The sequence below is a fragment of the Aquarana catesbeiana genome, linkage group LG03 (genome assembly GCF_042186555.1).
Source record: "Aquarana catesbeiana isolate 2022-GZ linkage group LG03, ASM4218655v1, whole genome shotgun sequence".
Classification (NCBI taxonomy): domain Eukaryota; kingdom Metazoa; phylum Chordata; class Amphibia; order Anura; family Ranidae; genus Aquarana; species Aquarana catesbeiana.
This window is the reverse complement of record NC_133326.1, coordinates 712,928,503-712,944,298: the sequence shown is the minus strand read 5'-3', so window position 1 is coordinate 712,944,298 and position 15,796 is coordinate 712,928,503. Positions and strand designations below refer to the sequence as shown.

The 15,796-nt window shown below is 47.0% G+C and overlaps 1 protein-coding gene across 1 annotated transcript in view; it reads left to right on the top strand.

Annotated features, from left to right (window-relative positions):
• LOC141134356 (uncharacterized) overlaps positions 1–15,796 on the top strand; it is a 51,782-nt gene that overhangs the window by 16,847 nt on the left and 19,139 nt on the right. Inside the window, 2 exon segments of the mRNA XM_073623924.1 lie at positions 10,774–10,956; positions 11,113–11,179. Coding sequence (XP_073480025.1) covers positions 10,774–10,956; positions 11,113–11,179 — 250 coding nt within the window.

Here is a 15,796-nt window from a genome sequence, read left to right as displayed (position 1 = left end):
CAGCGCCGTCTGAACAGAAACCTGTGATTGGCCAAAGCCAAGGAGGCTTTGGCCAATTATGGCTCAGGGGATTTAGTACACACCCCACACTATATAAGGCCGCCTGCACGGTGGCCCTGTGTAGTGTGTGTTCCCGCGTTCATTGAGAGAGATAGAGAGACAGACAGTGACATTTGATTTGAGTTAGATAGATTAGGCAGAACAGTCAGTCAGTTTAGCTGCACTTACAGTGTATTGTGTATATATATATATGCATCCCAGGTGTTGCATATATATATATACACTGTATTCAGTTTAGCTAGATCCGTTCCTGTTATCTTCTAGACAATTTACAGTTAGTGCGGTGCGTCCTGCTCACAGTGTTCAGCTAGATCTGTTCCTGTTATCTTCCTACTGACAGGCAGGCTTGTCTTGTTACAGTATTTACAGCTACCTGAAGAAAATTACTGGTGTTCTTTTGATCCTATTAGTACCACAGTCAGGCAGCTAGACTATCTACAGTTAGTGCAGTGCGTCCTGCTGACAGTGTTCAGCTAAACCTACAAGTTAGTGGGGTGCGTCCTGCTCACAGTGTTCAGCTAAACCTACAAGTTAATGGGGTGCGTCCTGCTCACAGTATTCAGCTAAACCTACAATTTGGTGTAGTGAGACCTCTGCACAGTGTTCATCTAAAGCTACAAGTTAGTGCAGTGCGTCCTGCTCACAGTGTTCAGCTAGATCCGTTCCTGTTATCTTCTTACTGACAGGCAGGCTTGTCTTGTTACAGTATTTACAGCTACCTGAATAAAATTGCTGGTGTTCTTTTGATTGTATTAGTAGCACAGTCAGGCAACTAGACTATTTACAGTTAGTGCAGTGCGTCCTGCTCACAGTGTTCAGCTAAACCTACAAGTTGGTGTAGTGAGACCTCTGCACAGTGTTCATCTAAAGCTACAAGTTAGTGCAGTGCGTCCTGCTCACAGTGTTCAGCTAGATCCATTCCTGTTATCTTCTTACTGACAGGCAGGCTTATCTTGTTACAGTATTTACAGCTACCTGAATAAAATTGCTGGTGTTCTTTTGATCCTATTAGTACCACAGTCAGGCAACTAGACTATTTACAGTTAGTGCAGTGCGTCCTGCTCACAGTGTTCAGCTAAACCTACAAGTTGGTGTAGTGAGACCTCTGCACAGTGTTCATCGCTACAAGTTAGTGCAGTGCGTCCTGCTCAGTGTTCAGCTAAAACTACAAGTTAGTGCTGTGCGTCCTGCTCACAGTGTTCAGCTAAAAGTAAAAGTTAGTGCTGTGCGTCCTGCTCACAGTGTTCAGCTAAACCTACAAGTTGGTGTAGTGAGACCTCTGCACAGTGTTCATCTAAAGCTACAAGTTAGTGCAGTGCGTCCACCTCACAGTGTTCAGCTAAACCTACAAGTTAGTTTTTTGCGAGCTCTGCAGTGTTCAGCTAAAGCTACCTGTAGAAGGTTGGTGGTGTTCTCATACTACAGGCAGGCAGTTGATATTGCTAGCTGCAGTATCAGTATCAGTATATATATAGATATATATATCTATATATATATCGATACATATATATCGATATATATATATATAGATATATATATATATAGATATATATCTATATATCTATATAGATATATATCTATATATATATATATATATGGGATATATATATCCCAGCTTAGTGCAGCTACAGGCCATTAGTATGTCTGGAAGGCCAAGAAGGAGAGGCAGACAGTCACAAGCCAATAAGAGAGGGCAAGCAGGCTCTGTGTCTAGTGCTGGTCGTGGAGACGGTGCATCCTCATCAGCACATGGCCGTGGGACACGCTTGGCCTTTTTTTCGGCAGCTGGCCGTGTTGAGCCGCAGCATGCGGAAGACTTGGTCGAGTGGATGACCAAGCCGTCCTCATCCTCCTCATCCTCTCTCACCCATGCTCAGGGTACTTTGGCAAAGCAGCGGCCTCTTCCCTTGGCTCAATGTCATCAGTGACTCCTTCCCTAGCCCCACCATGTCCTCCTGAGGAGTCCCTCGAACTGTTTGACCACAGTGTTGGGTACATGCTCCAGGAGGATGCCCAGTGTTTGGAAGGCTCTGATGATGATACTGAGCTCGATGAAGGCAGTAACATGAGCACGGACAGGGGGGGTGCCCAAGAAGGACAGCAATCTGGCAGTCATGCTCCCCCTGCTGCAGCATACTGCCAGGTTTGCTCCAGTGATGAGGAGGGAGGGGATGATGAGGTCACTGACTCAACGTGGGTGCCTGATAGGAGAGAGGAAGAGGAGGAGGAGGCGGCACATCACCAACGAGGCAGGATGGCCAGGGGCCAGCCTAAGGGCAGCACATTGACTGCATCACACCCCAAAGCTCCACATGTGCAGGGCGCTGCAGTCTCTGCGCGTTATTCAAAAAGTTCTTTGGTGTGGGCCTATTTTGAGACGAGTGCATCAGATCGCACCGCTGCTATTTACAACATATGTCTCAAGCATATCTCGCGTGGCCAAAACATCTCCCGTTTGGGTACCGCATGCTTGACCAGACATATGTTGACCTGCCATGCAGTTCGTTGGCAAGCGTATCTAAAAGACCCACACCAAAGAACAAAGAGGACCTCTCCTTGCTCCTCATCAGCTGAGATCTCCAACCCCACTATACCTTCAGTCCTCTCTGAGACCTGCACTGAGAGGAATGAAGGTGTAGAATTAGGTGTGTCACAGCCAAGTACTTGTGGACAATCTGCTTTTGGTACACCGACGTCAGATTGTACCAGGCAAATTTCCCTGCCCCAGCTGCTGCACCGCCGAAAGAAGTTTGCTCCTAGCCATCCACATGCGCAGCGGTTGAATGCTAGCTTGGCAAAATTGCTAGCACTTCAACTGCTGCCTTTTAGTTGGTAGAATCTGCCCCCTTCCGTGAGTTTGTGGAATGTGCGGTTCCTCAGTGGCAGGTACCCAAACGCCACTTTTTCTCACGGAAGGCAATTCCGTCTCTCTACCGGCATGTGGAAGGCAATGTCCATGCCTCGCTGGACAGGGCGGTCAGCGGTAAGGTGCATATTACCGCTGACTCATGGTCCAGCAGGCATGGACAGGGACGTTACCTAAGTTTCACGGCGCATTGGGTGACTCTGCTGGCAGCTGGGAAGGATGCAGGACAAGGTGCAGTAGTGTTGGAGGTTGTTCCGCCACCACGCCTCCAAAATGCTAATGATTATGACACACCTCTCTCCTCCACCCCCTCCTCTTCCTCCATGGCCTCTTCCTGTGCTTTGTCCTCGGAACCAGCGGTGCTCCGTAGCCGTTCAAGGGGCTACGCAATTACGCAGGCCAAAAGATGCCATGCGGTGCTTTAGCTGGTGTGCTTGGGGGACAGGAGCCACACTGGGGCAGAGGTTCTGTCAGCTCTGCAAGGGCAGGTTCAGAGGTGGTTGACGCCACGCCAACTTAAGGCAGGAATGGTGGTTTGCGACAATGGCACCAACCTCCTCTCTGCCCTCCGACAGGGACAAATGACCTATGTACCCTGTTTGGCTCACGTCCTTAACTTGGTGGTGCAGCGGTTCTTGGGCAGGTACCCGGGCTTACAGGATGTCCTGAGGCAGGCCAGGAAAGTCTGTGTGCATTTCCACCGGTCATATAATGCCAGTGCTCGGCTGACGGACCTCCAAAAGGAGTTTAACCTGCCCAAGAACCGCCTAATCTGTGACATGCCCATCAGGTGGAACTCAACGTTGGCCATGCTGCAGCGGCTGCACACGCAGCAGAGGGCCATCAATGAGTACCTGTGCGACTATGGCACCAGGACAGGGTCAGGGGAGCTTGTTTTTTTTTCCCCACGCCAGTGGGCCATGATCAGGGATGCATGCACTGTCCTGTCACCATTTGAGGAGGCCACAAGGATGGTGAGCAGTGACAGTGCATGCATCAGTGACACTGTCCCCCTTGTCCACCTGTTGGAGCACACGCTGCGTGGAATAATGGACAGGGCACTTGAGGCAGAACAGAGGCAGGAAGAGGAGGACTTCCTTAGCTCTCAAGGCCCCCTTTATCCAGAGAGTGTTCCTGCGTGCCCGCCGATCACACAGGAAGAGGACGAGGAGGAGGAGGAAGATTGTGTCAGTATGGAGGTGGAGCCTGGCACTCAGCATCAGCAGCAGTCTTTAAGGGATCAGTCCCAAGAAACACATGGACTTGTACGTGGCTGGGAGGAGGTGGCTGCGGACCATGTCGTCCTTTGTGACCCAGAGGTCTTCGGACCGGATGCCTCAGCAAACCTACGCTGCATGGCCTCCCTGATCCTGCAAAGCCTGCATAAGGATCCTCGTATACGTGGTATCAAGGAGAAGAACCAATACTGGCTGGCAACCCTCCTTGATCCACGTTACAAGGGTAAGGTTGCGGACCTTATCTTGCCATCGCAGAGGGAGCAGAGGATGAAACATCTTCGGGAGGCCTTGCAGAAAGGTCTGTGCAACGCGTTCCCAGAGACTGGGAGGTTACAAACTCCTGTTTCTGGACAACGTGTTGCTGAGGTTTCGGTCAGTCAAAGAAGGAGCGGTGGAGAAGGTGGCCGTCTGACCGATGCGTTCAGACATTTTTTTGGTCCGCAGCCCCAAGGTATGATCGGTTCCAGCAACCATCGCCAGCGTCTGTTTTACATGGTGCAGGAATACCTAGGGGCAAGATCAGACTTGGACACCTTTCCCACCGAAAATCCTCTGGGTTACTGGGTCTTGAGGATGGATCACTGTGCCTAAGGCCCAATATTTCTGCCCCTGTTTAACAGGGGCGTGTAATTACAATTTTTGATGCAATACTTTGCAGCAGGGCTCGTTCCTGCGTTCCAACTAGAGTGTCTGTGAGGGGTTGCAGTGTTGTGGCACCAGCACCACCACCACCAAAGGCCCAATTTTTCTGCCCCTGTTCAACAGGGGCATGTAATTACAATTCTTAATCTAATATTTCACAGCAGGGCCCATTTCTGCACCCACCAAGAGCGAGTGAGGACTTACAGTGTTGTGGCACCAGCGCCACCACCACCACCACCACCAAAGGCCCAGTTTTTCTGCCCCTGTTCAACAGGGGCATGTAATTACAATTCTTGATCTAATATTTCACAGCAGGGCCCTGTGAGGGCTTACAGTGTTGTGGCCACAACAACACCTAAGGCCTAAATTTCTGCTGAGTATATAGGGCAGGACCCTACTTTCAAACATCTAACTTACAAACGACTCCTACTTGCAAACGGAAGGAGACAACAGGAAGTGAGATGAAATCTACCCCTAGGAAGGGAAATTCTCTCCTGTAAGCATTGATGCTTTCCAATCCTTGTTCCACAAAAAACCCCAAATTCTCAAAAAGCATTTGTCATTGGGACAAAAAGTGAGGTGAAATCTTCTAAAGAGGAGGAAAGACAGCAAAACAAATGTCACAGGTGTGATAACCCTTCCCTATGTTTTCCAAAAAGCTTAAAAAAGATTTTTTGGCTGGAGCTAAACACGTTAAAAATGTACCGTTCAAAATGACAAACAGATTCTACTTAACAACAAACCTACAGTCCCTGTCTTGTTTGCACCGCCTGTATACTGCTGTTCAGAGTATATAGGGCCTGGTGGCCCCACACCTTTCCTTATTTTAATTTGGGTGCGCGGTTCCCCTTAATATCCATACAAGACCCAAAGGGCCTGGTAATGGACTAGGGGGTACCCATGCCGTTTGTCTCACTGATTTTCATCCATATTGCCATGACCCGACATTACATTAAACCCGCAAGCAGTTTTAAATGAGATTTTTTCCTTTAAAAATGACATTTGGTGCAGGGACTGTTCTAAACACGGGAAACACGCGCCACTTTACAGGCATACTATAGACACCCCCCAGGTACGATATTTAAAGGAATATTTCACTTTTTTTTTTTTTACTTTAAGCATCATTAAAATCACTGCGGCCGTTTTTAAAAGTTTTTTTTGCATTGATACATGTCCCCTGGGGTAGGACCCGGGTCCCCAAACCCTTTTTAGGACAATACCATGCAAATTAGCCTTTAAAATGAGCACTTTTGATTTCGAACGTTCGAGTCCCATAGACGTCAATGGGGTTCTAACGTTCGTGCGAACTTTCGGTCCGTTCGCAGGTTCTGGTGCGAACCGAACCGGGGGGTGTTCGGCTCATCCCTAATTGTAATATAAATATATAAATGTAAAAGCGGGTGATATTATTGGTGGATGAATAATGTACACGTGGATGAAGGGGTGATACTATCTATAGTTAAGATGTGACATTAACCTGTAACAATGGTGTGATAATACAGATATTCTTTTCATTCAATGACCCTTATTACACATACAGGACTTTCATAATTCAGCAGTCAGAGTAGCAGACAAATGGTCACAATTTAAAAACCTAAAAAGACAACTCTTGAGCCTGAAGATTGAGGAAATTAACAATCAGATGCTGGAAACATTGTGATATCCTTGTAGCTATAGATAAGGATAAATGAACTGTCACCTTACCAAGCCTGGAAGGGAATCTGTAGATGTATTGACTATGAACTCTGGGAAGCTGGGGAAGAGGCCTGTAGACACAGAAGACTCTGAACCATTTACCAACAATTGTCATCATGTCAAAGATCAGAGGAATATTTTTTACCTAATATAAAATATTAAATATTAAAGTGGTTCTAAAGGCATTATATGGACTAGGGTAAAAAACCTTCTGGGTGCAGTTCCCCCCCAGCCCCCTTATACTTACCTGAGCCCCATCTCGATCCAGCAATGTGCATGAGAGCGGCGGCTCTCCCGGCTAGCTCTCTCTTCATTGGCTCACACAGGAGTCATTGAACAGTGTCTATTCACAGAAGTGCAGCTCGGGAGCGAGTCTGCTCGAGTGCTCCCATAGCAAGGGGCCTCTTGTGGCTAAAGGCCTGGACAGCTGAAGCTGCCTATATAAGACTATTCACACGTATGACCTTTAAAGAAGACTATTTGAACAGGCATGTGACCAATTCATAAAAGGTGGCACAGAAGGGAAGGTTTAACTTCCTCAGAGGAAGATTCCAAAACCCCCCTCCTCTGGAGCCTCTACCTCTGCAAAATGCAGAGCCCCTAACCGCTTTATTCAGCCCTTCCTATCAGTGCAAGACTTAGCCTACAAAGCCCACCCAGACATCTCCAAAGCCCTCTTCCCAATTAAGGGGCGCCCTCACTCCTAAGAGTGGAGGGATATCTGTTACAGATTGCTCCTCTCTGGGTCCCAGGTGCCCCAGACCTGTGGGTTTAATCTGTGGTTTGAAAGGGGGTGCAAAATAGAGTTCAAAACTCTACCCCCTCTATGCTTTCTTCTTTCATATCAACCAATGTATAAGGACAGTCAGATTTGCAAAATGCCCTGAGCCATCTCTCATCCCACGGAGTAGTTGTGCCAGTACCCCCACAAGACAGGCTTAAAGAATTTTACTCAAGCCTGTTCATAGTACCAATGCCCAACAGGGATATTCATTCTATTCTGGACCAAAATCCCCCAAATTTTCCATGAAATCCACAAGGTTGGTCATTGCCTCTCTCAGACAAAGGGAATAAATGGCATTTGTAGACATCCAAGATCCCTATCTGCATGTTGCCATTTATCTACTTCATCAGCACTTTCTGCGATTCACAGTGGCAGACAATCACTTCCTGTTTGTCGCTCTGCCCTTTGGCCTATCCTTTGCTCACAGAGTATTCACAAATTTCCTAGCACCTCTTCTTGCCCTTCACTGAACAAAGGGCATCCAGGTCACAGATCATCTGGACAACCTTATTGTGAAGGATTCATCTCCCTTCCAGCTGTTGACAAACAAAAACAAATAAAAAAAGTTCATCATAAAAAATTGTTTGAAGACGATCGAAGTCCTCTAGTTAATCAATCCTGATGAGGACAAATAGTAAAGCCGCCACCAACACCCAATACTACTGACTCTTACCGTCTGTGTGTAGGGTACACACATTAAATGTAGAGGTTATGTACCCAGCAATCCTCCTCCACAGATTGATCAAATCCACAGAAGATCAAAATGTCTCATTCAATAGGAAAATAAAGACCCCCAAAACTTTCTCCATAGAATGGAATTCCACTGATAAACTCCAGTATCCACATAAATATAAGAAAGAAGACTGCTCAGTGCGCAGGTATCCAGAAAACAAAATTAATTTAAGGATAAAACTGTTACACTCACATGGTTGAGAAATCTGACAGGCAAGGAGAAACAACCTGTGTTTCCAACCAACAAAATGGCCGCCGGGTCCCAGTCAGCATCCTACATCACACGGCCTTAGCTCCACCCAACGTTTCATCATAAACATGCATCATCAGTGGCGTGGTCAGGGCGTGTGCGAGGCTCTTGTTTATAGGGACAGGCCGGCTTAAAAAACAGAAATTAGGTGCGTTTCACAAGCCGTATGTTGTCTCCATCTCAGGACACAGGAACCATGCAAAATTCTGATGATTATTACAAACTGTTAGTACTGTATATATATATATATATATATATATATATATATATATATATATATATATATGCTATAAAAGACATATTAAAAGCGATCACTCAAAGGTGATTAGCTAGCAAAAGGACAGTGTAAATCTTAGACTAAAAAAATTTTTAAGCTAAAAAGTAGGACAAACAGACTCGGGAAGTGGCGGCATCTTGTGGTGAAAAGCGAGTATTACACCAACATAAGATAATAAAGAATTCACACAGAGAAATACAGGGCAACTCAGTACAAGAAATATAAAAAATTGGTTATAAACCAAAGCTTAAAACTATAAATTATAAACAATATACAATAAGAACATGTATATAAAAACTACGGACATTAAAAAAATGCTGAAAATAGCAGCAACAAATACTGCAATCCCTACTGAACATTATCCATTGTTGATGAAGGAATTTATATCCCATTCAACATTCATTCCAGATGGAGTGAATGTCTGGGTTTTATAAATCCACCTCGTTTCCAGTCTGGAAACCTCCCTAACCATATTACTCCCTCTCCAATGACCAGAAAACTTGTCAATTCCCAAGAAGGTAGTACCTTCAGGGTTACAGTCATGCTTAAGAGCATAATGCTTGGAAAGGCTGTGCTTAGGGAATGGCATTCAATTTACAGATCGGACATTTTTGACAGGGAAAGAAACCACCCATGTTCTGAAAAAAAGAAAGTTGTTTCGGAGGGTCTATCACATTGGGAGCCAGCTGAAATTTCAAAGGGGGGCCCCTCTATATACCACACGGGGCATATCGGGTAGGTTTGATCCCAAAACCCTTTCTGCTTTCAATACCTTCCAATGCCTTTGCATGATTTGCTTAATCGCATAATGCCAATTTGAGTAGACGGTGACAAAGGAGAATTTAAAACTATCATCCTGGTTCTTAGATTTAGGGATCGACATCTCTATTTCTATCTAAAGCTGATCTAAAAGCTGCTTCTAGTTCATTGTCATCATATCCCTTTTCCAGAAATCTTCCTCTGAGTATTGAGGCCTCTTGCACAAAATCATCACGATGATTCGTGCAATTTCTCCTCAATCACAGAAACTGGCTCTTAAGAATCGATTTTAGCCACAATTTGTGATGACAGCTCCTAGAATCAATTTTACCATTCCGATCGGTTTCCTTAAAGTAGGTGGATGTAATCACTGCACCATCAACACCCCTAATTTTAAGGTCAAGAAAGTGGATATCTGACCTACTGGTTTCATAGGTAAGGAAAATACTCCTTTCATTGGTATTAAGCCCTGTCATAAAAATATTCAGGGATTCTAAGTCACCATCCCACAGGAGGAGGATGTCGTCTATATATCTTTTCCAGAATACCAGATTAGACCTGGATTCTTGATAGACGACGTCCTCCTCCCATTTGGCCATAAAGAGATTGGCCATGCTGGGGGCGAATTTTGCCCCCACGGCCACACCCCTATTCTGGACATAGTAGGAGCCACCATACCAAAAACAATTGTGCTCCATTGCGTAATCCAAAAGGCTCAAAATAAAGGTTCTCTGCTTATCATGAAGGTTATTTCCATTTAAAATATGTTTTACTGGGGGCGTGGCCTGACACAGCATGGAGTAGGACGTGTGGACTCAGAGCTCCGTCCATTACTCCTGTTAAGCTATTAATCCTGGACTAATTACACGAATTAACTGGCTGGATTGCCTCCCTGAGACACCTGGGACGGTTGGGTCTGATTCCTGGATAAATAGGACGCACGACGGCCCGAACGGAGCGGCGATCTCCCGCTCGGCGGCAAAAACTAATCAAGACCGCGGCTTCGGCCTACAACCGGAGGCCGCGGCCATCTTGGTCCTCCTCAGCTTCGGCCCTGCTTGAAACCAGCGCCACAATACAGGTACCTGGCTATTAGACAACTCCCTAGAGGAGCTGGACTGTACTCATCCCCCTGTTCCTGGCCTGTTTATCCATCTTAGACACAGGGAGACTGACGCTCACAACCGGCCTGGATTGAGGCCTGGGCCTACATGTGCTGACCGGCGGCCATTTTGGCACACCTACCTCTTCTGATTGTACTGTACACATGGACTGTGGCCCTGTTATCCCCCTCTAAAAGCGGTTTCTCCTGGGGACGTGGCCTGACAGCAGAATAGGACGCATTCCCGAGGAGCTCCGTCCATTACTCCTGCTTTTACCTCATCCTGTGCCCGCAGACCCCTCTAAACAAGCTCAATAGCATCCCTCTTGTGACCGCTGAAGAATTCAGTCACAATGTCTCCCACAAAGGCTCAGAAAGCAGCGACGGCGGCAAAACTAGCTCAGTACCGCCGGCAGGAGGGAGAGGAGATGGAGGAAAATGTCGTTGCGGAGAAGCCTGAGGAGGAACATGCGACGGGAGACACAGAGCGGCTTCTCGAGGCAATCACATTCTGCAGAACCTCACTAACAGCCCAGATAGAGGAGGTAAAGGTAGATATATCTCTCATCCGGCAAGATTTACATAAACTCCGGGACCGGGTTAAAACTACAGAAAACTGAATCAGCAATGTGGAAGACGCCATCCCGCCCCTGCAAGAGGGGACAGAACGTATGCAGCGCCAAATTCAGCAACTGTTCTCCAAGCAGGACGAAATGGAGAACAGACTGAGGAGATGCAACCTGCGATTAATCGGCCTCCCTGAAGGCGCTGAGGGTAAGGACCCCACCACATTTCTGGAGCAGCTGCTCATCACACACTATGGCAAAGAGGCCTTCTCCCCACTGCTAGCTGTGGAAAGGGCCCACCGAATGCCTGCCAGACCACCTCCACAGGGAGAACCCCAGCGCACCTTTATAGCCAAGCTCCTTAACTATAAGGATCGGGATGCGGCCCTGAGAATGGAATGAGAAAAAGGCAACATTCAACTAGGGAACAGCAAAATCGCCATATTCCCTGACTTTTCGACAGAAGTACAGCGCCGCAGACAAGGGTTCACAGAGGCCAAACGTAGGCTGAGAATAAAGCAAATTAAATATGCTATGCTATTTCCAGCCCGACTCCGAGTAGAGCAAGATGGCAGAGTTCATTTCTTTGAGGACCCCGAGGAGGTAATAACCTGGTTGGAACGCCAAGGGGCACCGGAGAGAGCAGACTGATACCGCTGTAAGTACACTTTTTGCTACCACCTACCACAATCAATACAGCATACAACTCCTGATACTTATTGCAGACCTGATTAGAACTTAACAGATATGCGCTGGGCACTGAAGTGGACATATACAGATCAAACTGCTAGATTTAAATGCTCTTCACACTAGCCCATTTATTTGCTCAGTGAGCCGGATGAAAGACCCGCCAAATAACTGTGAGTTGTATCCTTACTACGAGAGTTAAGTTTAGACTAAACAGTCAACAAGCTGATTTTTCCCTTGCCCATATTTTTTATTTTAATTTGTTTTCCCCTGACATCTTATGTGGCTCATTATGTTTTTTGAGAGGACGGAGCCCCAGAGAGGACATAGTCCTGCCCCTTTATTGCAAAGTGCCGCGAGACTTTACCCCTCTCAACACCAGAGGATATGGTAGTGAGATTGGGTGCCACTGCAATGAACAATTATATACCGTTCTTACAACACGGAGTGTATTCCGTCATCATTCTCTAGTGCGGTGGTCCCAATTACTCACATGTTTATGGCTTTACCATGCAAAGTTTTATATTTTCTTGTTGGGGATTTTCAGTTGGTTTGGGGATGATGCCTGCAACAGTTGGGTAGGTTGTAAGGTGGGGTGGGGGGTGGTGGGGGGATAGTTCAACCGTTGAACAGATTTGTATGTGTTGTAACCAGACTGTACACCAACCAAAGTTTGGCACTGTTGCTGCAGATATTAAACGCTATGCTATACCTAGTAAAGTGTACACTAAATATACAATACAGACATATAAGAAGACTAACCAAACAACTAGACGCACACATGATAGCTGAAATACGTAGCTGTATAGAAGGGAACACATGGGGACTTTAAAATGTCTTACCTGGAACGTGCGGGGCTTGCGTTCCTTAAAAAACAACACGCTGACATCTTAGTCTTAGTAGAGACTCACGTGCAGGGGACATTGCAAATGGCTCTTCGCCGACCTTGGTTCGGATGGGCATTTCATTTGACCTACACATCACACGCACATGGAGTATCAGTTTTGGTGGCCAAATCGGTACAATTTGAACTTATAGAGGTTTCCACGGACCCGCAGGGACGGTACGTCTTTTTATCTGTTAAGTTATATGGGGAACCTTTTCTTATTTTGGCTTTCTATGTCCCCCCCCATTTTCCATACCCATAATCTTAGAGGGGTTTACATTCATGACCAAACACCCCACAGTCCAGGCGGTCTAGCTGGGGGATTTTAACACTACACTAAACCCCTCGGTAGATAGACTTCAACCCTCGAATCCACATCCAATAACCAACAGAGAAACCAAATTTGCCAAGCTAATTTCCCCCTTTCACCTTGTGGATTCTTGGAGATACAAATACCCACACAAACAATCATTCTCTTGCTTCTCTTCTTCCCACAACTCTATGTCTAGAATTGACATGATATTGCTATCACAAAGTCTCACACCACGATTATTAGAGACAGTTTTTTCTCCCAGGTTGTTGTCTGACCATAGCCCATACTGGATTACACTAAGCGTGCCCACTGACAAACCAAAACGGAACTGGCGATTAAACCCATTCTCTCACTACTCCCTGAGGATGATGAACTTATGAATGAATGGAAGTTGTTCTTCAGGAATAGGGATGAGCTTCGAGTTCGAGTCGAACTCATGTTCGACTCGAACATTGGCTGTTCGCAAGTTCGCCGAACAGCGAACAATTTGGGGTGTTCGCGGCAAATTCGAATGCCGCGGAACACCCTTTAAAAGTCTATGGGAGAAATCAAAAGTGCTAATTTTAAAGGCTTATATGCAAGTTATTGTCATAAAAAGTGTTTGGGGACCTGGGTCCTGCCCCAGGGGACATGGATCAATGCAAAAAAAAGTTTTAAAAACGGCCGTTTTTTCAGGAGCAGTGATTTTAATAATGCTTAAAGTCAAACAATAAAAGTGTAATATCCCTTTAAATTTCGTACCTGGGGGGTGTCTATAGTATTCCTGTAAAGGGGCGCATGTTTCCCGTGTTTAAAACAGTCTGACAGCAAAATGACATTTCGAAGGAAAAAAAGCCATTTAAAACTACCCGCGGCTATTGCATTGCCGACAATACACATAGAAGTTCAGGGCAACCCCGAACCAAAATTTAAAAAAAAAAAAAAATGACGTGGGAGACCTCCTAAATTCCATACCAGGCCCTTCAGGTCTGGTATGGATTTTAAGGGGAACCCTGCGCCAAAAAAAAAAAAACGGCGTGGGGTCCCCCTAAAAATCCATACCAGACCCTTATCCGAGCACGCAACCTGGCAGGCCGCAGGAAAAGAGGGGGGGTGAGAGTGCGCCCCCCCTCCTGAACCGTACCAGGCCACATGCCCTCAACATTGGGAGGGTGCTTTGGGGTAGCCCCCCAAAACACCATGTCCCCATGTTGATGAGGACAAGGGCCTCATCCCCACTACCCTGGCCAGTGGTTGTGGGGGTCTGCGGGCGGGGGGCTTATCGGAATCTGGAAGCCCCCTTTAACAAGGGGACCCCCAGATCCTGCCCCCCCCTTGTGTGAAATGGTAAGGGGGTACTTACCCCTACCATTTCACAAAAAAACTGTCAAAAATGTTAAAAATGACAAGAGACAGTTTTTGACAATTCCTTTATTTAAATGCTTCTTCTTTCTTCCTTCATCGTCTTCTGGTTCTTCCGGCTCTTCTGGTTCTTCCTCCGGCGTTCTCGTCCAGCATCTCCTCCGCGGCCTCTTCTATCTTCTTCTCCTCGGGTCGCTCCGCACCCATGGCATGAGGGGAGGCTCCCGCTCTTCTCTTCATCTTCTTCTTCATCCTCTTCTCTTCTTTCTTCTTCTCTTCTTCATTTTCTTCTCCGGGCCGCTCCTCACCCATGCTGGCATGGAGGGAGGCTCCCGCTGTGTGATGGCGTCTCCTCATCTGACGGTTCTTAAATAATGGGGGGCAGGGCCACCCGGTGACTCCGCCCCCTCTGACGCACGGGACATGACGGGACTTCCCTGTGGCATTCCCCGTGACATCACAGAGAAGTCCCTGTCAAGTCACTGTGCGTCAGAGGGGGGCGGGGTCACCGGGTGTCCCCGCCCCCCGTTATTTAAGAGCCGTCAGACGAAGAGACGCCATCACACAGCGGGAGCCTCCCTCCATGCCAGCATGGGTGAGGAGCGGCCCGGAGAAGAAAATGAAGAAGAGAAGAAGAAAGAAGAGAAGAGGATGAAGAAGAAGATGAAGAGAAGAGTGGGAGCCTCCCCTCATGCCATGGGTGCGGAGCGGCCCGAGGAGAAGAAGATAGAAGACGCTGCGGAGGAGATGCTGGACGAGAATGCCGGAGGAAGAACCAGAAGAGCCAGAAGAACCAGAAGAAGATGAAGGAAGAAAGAAGAAGCATTTAAATAAAGGAATTGTCAAAAACTGTCTCTTGTCATTTTTAACATTTTTGACAGTTTTTTAGTGAAATGGTAGGGGTAAGTACCCCCTTACCATTTCACACAGGGGGGGGCCGGGATCTGGGGGTCCCCTTGTTAAAGGGGGCTTCCAGATTCCGATAAGCCCCCCGCCCGCAGACCCCCACAACCACCGGCCAGGGTTGTGGGGATGAGGCCCTTGTCCTCATCAACATGGGGACAAGGTGTTTTGGGGGGCTACCCCAAAGCACCCTCCCAATGTTGAGGGCATGTGGCCTGGTATGGTTCAGGAGGGGGGGGCGCACTCTCGTCCCCCCCTCTTTTCCTGCGGCCTGCCAGGTTGCGTGCTCGGATAAGGGTCTGGTATGGATTTTTGGGGGGACCCCACGCCGTTTTTTTTTTTTTTTGGTGCAGGGTTCCCCTTAAAATCCATACCAGACCTGAAGGGTCTGGTATGGAATTTAGGGGGAACCCCACGTCATTTTTTTTTTTAATTTTGGCCGGGGTTCCCCTTAATAGCCATACCAGACCTGAAGGGCCTGGTATGGAATTTAGGGGGTCTCCCACGTCTTTTTTTTTTTTAATTTTGGTTCGGGGTTGCCCTGTGGGGAATTCCCATGCCGTTTTTATCAATGAACTTCTATGTGTATTGTCGGCAATGCAATAGCCGCGGGTAGTTTTAAATGGCTTTTTTTCCTTCGAAATGTCATTTTGCTGTCAGACTGTTCTAAACACAGGAAACATGCGCCCCTTTAC